Here is an 8,795-nt window from a genome sequence, read left to right on the forward strand (position 1 = left end):
GGTGCTGAGTCAAATTACCATCAGAGTTGCTGTTAAAGATTATTTTTTACCTTTCAGCATTTACACTGACAGCAAGAATCTACTTGCAATCCACATTTTTATGGCAATGGCTTTTACCTTTGAAAAGATAAAGCCTGCAACACCTACACGTTTTGGCATATGTTATAAAACAGTAAGTCCTAGACATGCTGCTTCAAACTCAAGAAGTCTCAGCCTTGCCCTCTTTCTTTATTCTGGCACATAAAAAAAAAAAAAATCTTCCTCAGTCACCCTTAAAATAAATCCCAGTACCTCTCCAGAAGTCCCATTCAGTGAAGGTCCCAGAAAATACAAGGCATTTCTTCGTTTACCTGATTTATAAGGACAAGATGTAACAAAGTCCAGGGGGTTCTGAAAACCTGTTCCTGAGCCCTTTAAAAATAAAACTGTAGTTTACTTATGAGAAGGAATGGCAGGGGAGAGATAGCCCTTGAAAAGCGGACACTAATGATTCTTCTGTTCAATCAGCGTCAGTAGGCTAAAGATACACCAAATTGAAAATTGGTGCCTCTTCGAAAGTATGTCCCTCTACTCAAACAGAAGTTCATAGATATTAACACCAAACCTTCTAAACAAAAATTTTTAAATAACATTTTCATTTTTTCCGCAGTAAAGCTGAGACTGTTAAAATCAAAAAAGATCAGCCTCTCACATTGTAATAGGATTTCGAGTTTTAAAGCCCTTCCAAACACTTAATTCATCTGATCCTGGCAGGAAAGAAGGCTGGCATTTGTAATCCCATTTTAAAACAGAAAAACTGCGACTCTTAGATTAGGCAGTCTGAAAGAGAACCCACTGTGGAGATTCTCAAACATTCTTCAACCAAGGATCAATCTAAAAGGGATTATTCCAGAAAAGGATGAATCCCTCCGTATTCTTATCCCAGGAAGGCAAGAAATAAGAAAAACAAAAAGACACTTTTGCCTAGAGTTTTAGGAATGAAACGTGACCCTAACCCTTTAGTAATCTAGGAAGCTGGATGAATTTTCTCTAGAAACTCGCTGCATCTTCTCCCCCCAGGACTAGCCTGCCAGTTTTGGCTTCCAGTTCGCGGCCTCGGAGACTAAGATGCCCAGCGAAGGCCGGCAGTTGGGACGCAGCCAACCTACCGAGCCCTTTGCGTAATCACTTCAGGGTCCCACAATGCGGTGTCCCACTGTTCGCGGCTTGCAGCTTTTTAGGGGAGCTTCAACCAGGCTCTCCTCCAAATTTGCCTCTTGCGCTCACACAGACACAGACCACACACACACACACACACACACACACACACACAGCGGATGCTCTCTTCGGCTCCCCAGATTTCCCTCCACCCAGCAAGAATGGTAATCAAATTTCTCACCATCCTCATAGTTTTTGAGATAGTAATCCGGGCCCGGGCCCCCGCGGCTTTTCGCCGGGTTCCTCAGATTCTGGAACTGCAGGAAGTCTGTTCTTTTGCCCCCGAAGCGCAGAAAGGCGGGAGAAAGTCCCCGGGCTAGGGTCACCAGACGCTTGGAGCTGCAGAGGTAGAGAAAGAGAGAGGAAAGGATCCAGGGAGAAGGCGAGAGTGCACGGGGCACGGAGCAGGGCCCTCTTCCCATTCCCTGCGGGAGACCTAGCCTGGGCTAGGGATGCTGTGCCCGCCCCAGCCCACGGTCCACGCTAGCCCCTGGCCGCTCTGCAGCGTCTCTCGTGCGCCCTGCACCCCAGCCCGCCCAGCCCTTGGCCGCCCAACTCCCGGGGGCTACCCTTCCTGCGCCCAGCCTACCGCAGCAGCCCCCTCCTGCAGACATCCAGATCATTTCCAAAGGGTTAGAGATGGTGTTTGTTCTCGGGGTGTGTGTATGGGATAGGGGGATACGTGCTGCTAACAGGGCGCCAAGGCGCAGCTGCCCGGCGTCTGCCACTGCCAGGAAAGCGCTCCTGGAGGAGACGCGCAAAGCGCACAGATCGCCGGCCTCTGGCCGTTGCCAAACTTCGAGGAAAACTGGCACTGCCTCGTTGGCCCCAGGAGCCCCACAACCTCAGTGTAGGAGGTCAGACTTGCCTTCTTTCTCTCAGAAAAGGGATGGCGCTTGATGTCAGGTGGATTCTGACTTTCTTTTAATGCCTGATTTTCCTAGTTCACTACATTCTAACAACCTCATTGTTTCCCAAATCCCGGGCGGAGAAATTCCCGAGGTAAATCCTTGCCTTTCCGAGAACACTCCCCCCTCTCACCCTTCAGCAGTAAAAGCAAAATCCCTTTGGCCCCTGAAATATTCAGCCTGATCTCAAGAAAGGTAACATCCTCCTCCCCACCCCACCACCATTGAGCTCCATCTTTTTTTCTTCCCACTTGGGGCCGTTCGGAGGCGCTGAGTAAAATGTGAGGTTTGCCGAAATGCGGAACCAGCCTGTCTGGGCAAACTCAAGGAGGATCCGAACAAAATAGGATTAACATGTCTTTAAGTTCAGAGTTTGCATCACTAGTTTTTTTTTAAAGCCAAACGCTACTACGTTTGGGAAGGAGTAGGGAAGGAGCAATATAGACGCTGATAATGCTTAAAGGATCAGCTATTGAGCCCCAGATCTGTAAATTATTTTCAACGCTTTGCTGGTTCAGTTCTGAAAATCCAAATCCAAAGGAAGAAAGTAAAGAGCATCATAAAGGATGTGGATTCGAGAAAGAAAAAAACAGTAGACTCCGCTTTTGGAGAGTTTTTGAGAAGAGACGTGGCCACCTCAGAGGTCCTGTAGCCAAAAGGGTCGTTTGGCTGAGGTCTCCAAGGCGGGCACAGTTAAGGCGTCCCGTGGGCTGGCTGTGGGCAGAACAGACGTCTGCGCGAATCTGGTGCCGCGGAAAGGGCATTTCCAACAACCTTCCATCCGGAAGCCTGCACAGCCAATGCAAATGCGCCCCGCCACGCTTCTTCCCCGAAAAGCTTCCTTCCAGAATCTTTTCTGAGGCAGGCAAGCATTTAGCGCGAACAGGCTGATTTTAAAAAGAAAGAAACCCGAGGAGTTCATGAAGCTGGAGGAATGCAATGCAAGTGGGGTGTGCATTTCGGAAAACCCCTGTCGCACTCCACATTCAGACGACCTCAGAGACAAGCTCTGCCGCATAGAAGAGTTTTCGAAGAGAAGCCAGCCAAGCAGAACTAGCTGTTCCGCCTTTGCCACGGCTGCACCCGCAGGGAACCGAAACGGCCTCCGCAGTGGCGGCGACGACCACTCAGATCTCCAACTACTTTCCCTCCACGTGGAAGAAGCGCTCCACGTGGCGCCTGCTGCTACCTGCCGCGTCCCCAGACCACACTGAGGTCAGGGGGACACCCCGAGAGCTGAGGGGCAGGCGCACCCCAAAAAGCAAAACTCGAAATTCTCAAGGAGTGAAAAATACTCACGAAAGACGCACGGCGGACGCGGCCTCAGGGCAGAGTAGGATTGAGAGCTCTCAGGCTTGGGGGGAACCCACAGCTGAGGCTCCAACTTGGGGGAGATTTTTAAAAACTCAACACTTGGATTCAACATTGCAGGCAATTTTTTATTTATTTTTTTACACTGCCACTCTGTCCTGATGGGAAAGGATCGCGGTTGCCTAACTCCTAAACTGTAACAACCCGGGGAAAGGGTGAGCCCAATTAGACTCCAAGCCCTACAGCAAAGGAGATCACAAATCTCCTGGTTTGCTAATCCACCGATGCCGGGTTCAGACCTCCGAAACATCCCTGGAGTAATTTCTAAGACCCCTACCGCTCCCCTTATAAACGCTGTGACCCCAGCGAGGATTTTTTTTCTTTAAAGCAAAACTAAAGTATGCAGTTACCGCAGGAGATTTAAGGAGGAGGAAGGGGGTGGGGGTCCGTCTATAAAAAGTGCCTTACAAAGTCCTGAAGTCTGGAGATGACAGCGAAGGATATAAAATAAAATTTTAAAACTCCGATCCAACTTGCCCACCTCTCAAGCCTCTCCTTAAATTCGTTTTCTGTCTGGGAGTGGGAGAGAACTGACAAAACGATCTTTATGTGGAAAAGTCCACTTTCATGCAATACTCGCTTGAACACTCAGACACACATGAACTCTCTCCTTTCCCCTCTCTCTTTCTCTCTCTCTCTCTCTCTCTCACACACACACACACACACAGCCATTCCTTTCGGGTCTTTGTTGCTCAAGACCTTTTCTTAGTTTTTGTAACTGACCTGAACCTCTTGTTTCTTTTTCAGAAGGAGACGGGGAGGCTAATTGTGGATATATGTAAGCACAACATTTTTTCAGTCATAACTGATAAGTTTCTGAAATGCCTTCTGCATTGCAAACATGTGCATCTTAATAGAAAACATTGCTTTTCTCAATCACTAGTTACAGCCTCAGCAAATATTCCAGGAAAAGGAAAACCTTTCTTCTCTTTGAGAGATCCTCTTGGCTTATTATTATTTCTTCTTCCTCTTTTTATTCCTCCTCCTCCTCTTCTTCTTCCTCTTCTTTCTTCTTCTTTTTCTTCTTCTATCTTCCCCTTTTTGACTGGGGCATAGGAAGGGGTTGCGGGGGTGTTTACTAAAAAAACTTAAAATGATCCATCGAAGCCCCTGCCTTACCTTAAGAAATCGAGCCAGCCATCATGAATGATGGACGGATCCAGCTGCAGAGAGAGGAAGTTCTCATTGACTGTCCTGACTGGGTTCTTGGTGCTCACATCAAGTAGAATCAGGGTCTTTTCCTTCAAACCTGGAGCTCTGGCTACAGGCAAGGGTCTCCTGTCTCCAGCTTGGGAGGAAAGAGAGAGATGGAGCAACAGAGCCAAGTAGAGAGTCCCCGGGGCTAGGCACGCAGAGGGGCGGGAGTTGCTGGAGGGCATGGCTTCAGGGAAGGCACAGAGCACCCTCATTCAATTCCTCTGATTCAAACCTCTCTTCCTACTGGGTTTTGCTAGTGACTAATTGTCCTTATCTAAAGTGTGTGTCTGCCTCCCCCGCCCCCCCCCCACTCTGATCTCTCTCTCTCTCTCTCTCTCTTTCTCTCTCTCTTTTTTCAGTGTTTTGGTGCTGGTGGAGCGAACTCACGCCCCTAGCCAGCCTTCTCAGCGACTCGTGCCAAGAGAGCTCGTACACCAGCACCGCCCCTTTAACAGATTTCGACTGCAGACATTTTTTAACTTTTTAAAGGTAAGAGGGGGGTGGGAGGCGAGAAGGAGGAGGAAAGGATAGCGTTGTACCCTCCTGATTTAACCCTCTAGAGTCAGAAAGCGGAGGGAGGGATCCAAACAGAACTATTGTAACTTCTCGGGTACAGGGCGGGACGTCTTGTTTTCACTTCCCTCCTTGCGAGGCTCCAGGGAGGACGGTTCGAGCTCCGACACAGACGCGAAAGCCCCAGCCTGGCGCTGGGGTAACGTGTTCGCGCTGACCCCGCGCTAGTTTGTCCTGACAGCACAAGGCATATCACCGGCTCAGGGGACTTCTCTTTGGGTTGAAGCAGCAATAGGAAGGGTTGCTAAGTTGCAAAGGGGTCTAGCGGCGGTGATTTTTGCCAAAGTATAGAGTGCAGAAGCAGATTTCGTGAACAGGAGCCTAGACCTCTGCAATGAGCTGGGCAGCTACACAGAAGTATGCTATCACCTCGAAAGAGCAAGGAGTGGCCAGAAGGAAAACACAGAGTGACCACGTCAAAGGGTTTCTCCATGGGGCAAAAGGGACCAGTCTGCGCCATGGCTCTTCTGTGCTCTCCCTGCAGCCAAGGCGTAAGGTCTTGGGGGCTTCGATATACAGCTGGCTTTGGACAAGCCAAAGCCACCTCCATTGTGCTTGGCTTAGTCAGGGCAGCTCTGCGCCCATTTGTGTCACTGCATGGCCACTCTATTTCACTGCACAGGCAGAGCTGCTCCTCCAGTCCCTCCTCAGGGCCAACGCCTGGGCTTAGCCCTTCTGCAGAGAAGTGCTCTGTACGGTGCCAGAGGGGAAAAGAGTGGCACTGTAGGGATTTCAATCTGGCCCCAGCCAAAACCAGTTTGCTGGCAGTAGCTGCTGGATGCCAGGGAACTTGCCAGAGCAGCATGACAGGCCCCTGCTCCTCAAACCCGACCCACGACAGCTGGGAGATTGAGCCCTGGGTTCCATTCTAAAGTGCAGGAATAGTTTTCTCAACTCACACTGCTGAACCCCACTTTTGGCTTCCTTTTGGAACAAAATGGACCTCATACCTGGCAGATGAAGACAACTACTTTACGTAGCGTGTGTACCCAGGAGAGGCATGGGGCCTGCTTGGTATCAAACAAGCAAAACTCTAAAATGCAGAGCAAGGGTTTTCCTTAGAGGTGGATGCGCAAGGGACAGTCTCAGAGCCCAACAAATGCTGTAACAGCAACCTGTCTCCCCCTTCCCTCCCCATAGATAGGATTAACAAATCTGAAAAGGGCTGGAGTAGATGACCTTCAATTGAGATTCCCTGAAGAGTCTCTACCAATTTAAGTATCCAGGAAATCCAAAAATTAAAATATGTTGCATTAGACTGGAAAGTGCCTTGAAGACCTTATGGAAACAGGACTGCATAAAATGAGGCTAAAGGAGAAAGAAAATCCAAGTGATATTGTGTAAAGACCATTTTTTAAATCAATCTGTTACATACTGAAGTATTAGGTGTTGGCGCCAGCTCTAAGGCCTGTTTCCTTCAGTTCCTGAGCATTTGTAAAATACCTAGATCCTTTAAAATATGTGTGTGTGTGTCTGTGTGTGGGTGTGTGGTGTGGTGTAAGTTCCAGCAGAAATTATTTTAATTTTTACATGTGTACTGAGCACCTCTTAGAGATGGTAACAGCCTAGTAAGCAAAGCCTTTTATCTTTGTATTCCCAGACCCAGGCACTTAGTAGGCACTCAATAAATATCTGTGAAATAATTTAACGGTAAATCAACTCAGGCTCAACACATTGAAATCATATGTTACTGTCTAGAAGAATGTGAAAAATAAATACTTTTATTTGTCACAGTAAATTGCGTTTTGGGTCTCTGTTCAATAATTTGTTTTCCCAATTTTTAACAGTTTCCTGGCCATTTCCTTCAAGAAATACTTATCTTGCAAAGTCATTAGTTCATTTGCTATATTCAGAATTAAAACAAATTATATATTTTTAATAATAAGCCAGATTTTTCCAAGGCCCTAAACACTCCCTTGCTTACAAGTAAATATACTTTTAGGAGCCACATTAAGTGGGACCAGTGGAAGATTATTTAAATGAAATACATCACTTACCAAATATATAACTATAATTAATGTACCTTTCAAAAATACCTACCCCTGTGACTAAGGTTGAATTGGGTATATAATGAGAATCTGCTTAGTTACAAATTTTCACAATTTTTGCTTATCAACTGAACTACTTTATAATGGTTTGTTGGCCTAGTTACTTTAAGCAGTATTTAATGTTTTTATCAGAACCTGTATGATGCGGTATTAAAATCAAAGCCAACAAAACAAAGTAGTTGTTTTCTTAATTCATGATAAAAACCATTTCTCTAGTCTAGCCATTGAAATGCTATAGTCATGTCCAGCCACAGGACATCAGGGGAAAGAAATCAATTCAATAACATTGAATAGCCCTGGTTGACTCCAAGATGATATGATTGTTAGGTCCTTTGGTCTAGTTTTTGGGTATAGATCTCTCTAGAACTATTCTTTGTAAATAGCCCCCCAACACGCGCGCACGCGCGCGCGCGCACACACACACACACACACACACACATCATGGTTTTTGTCTTGCCTCTCATCCAGCCCTAAATTATATGCTGTAAGTAGCTCATTATTAATCTGTATACTAGATTGATGTTTCTATCCTATCTTCTGTGTGCTGGGTGACAACAATCTGCATCTCTGTTCTGTCTTAGCTGTAATTTCCTTAGGAGACAAGAACTGGGGCTCTGTATAAAATATGAACTGTTAAGAACTACATATGTTGATATCTCCTTGGTGACACTGCTTGGTGTCTACTGAATGGTCTTCATAGATAAATTCCTTTGATATCTAGGAGCCTAGGTTCCCAGAACTGTAAGAAAACTTGAAGATTAACTGATTCAGTCATTTCTAGACTTTGGGATTTCAAAATAAATATTAGTTAATGGGGAGGAATGGACATGTGTTTGCCAACTTTTTATTTTGTCTAGTAAGGACCTTAAAAAAAAACTATCAACTACTTATCACTATTACTTTCCAAAAGAAAAGAACATTTCAATATCCAAAAAAAAAAAAAAGCTGAGATGATATGTCAAAATAAAGAGCAAGAGTTTAAACTGAATAAATGTAGCTTTATGAAAAATCACCATATTATCATTTTTACCATTTCATCTCAGATAAGTGGAAATATATACCAGTGACCAACATGGGTACTAGGACTAGTGACTGGACTACTGATATATCCTGTGTTTATGGCCAAATTCTACTTTGTCGCATACAGTGTTGCTGCAAGATGTAAATGCTTTTTATTGATGGACATTTTGACTACAATGATTGCTTTTGATTTTTCCTATGCCTTTTTCTTACTTGCAGCCTATTACAAACTCATGGACTCTGTATACCTCCTCCCTTTCCTTCTATTAAACATTCCAAGCCTAGTTATCACTATTCCCATTATCCTCTTCTTAAATAATTATACCTAGCTGTCTATAGCAAGAAAAATATACCTCTCACCACAACCAGGATTGATAAGCATGAAGATATAACAGCCAGTCCACTGTTTAATCACTCACTGCTAGTGTACTTGTTCATGATGACTACTATTTATTGAGATCTAATGATTCAAGCATGGTGC

General features: G+C 45.7%; 1 protein-coding gene across 3 annotated transcripts in view; it reads right to left on the reverse strand.

Moving 5' to 3' along the window:
* HPSE2 (heparanase 2 (inactive)) overlaps nucleotides 1–4,885 on the reverse strand; it is a 526,089-nt gene extending 521,204 nt beyond the window's left edge. For all 3 annotated transcript variants that reach the window (XM_069460602.1, XM_069460601.1, XM_069460600.1), the window contains exons 1-2: nucleotides 4,596–4,885; nucleotides 1,379–1,536 (exon numbers count right to left, since the gene is read on the reverse strand). In XM_069460602.1, coding sequence (XP_069316703.1) covers nucleotides 1,379–1,536; nucleotides 4,596–4,885 — 448 coding nt within the window. The remainder of the gene's footprint in view (nucleotides 1–1,378; nucleotides 1,537–4,595) is intronic.
* Nucleotides 4,886–8,795: the final 3,910 nt, after the last annotated feature.

Source organism: Eulemur rufifrons, chromosome 28 (genome assembly GCF_041146395.1).
Source record: "Eulemur rufifrons isolate Redbay chromosome 28, OSU_ERuf_1, whole genome shotgun sequence".
Lineage (NCBI taxonomy): Eukaryota > Metazoa > Chordata > Mammalia > Primates > Lemuridae > Eulemur > Eulemur rufifrons.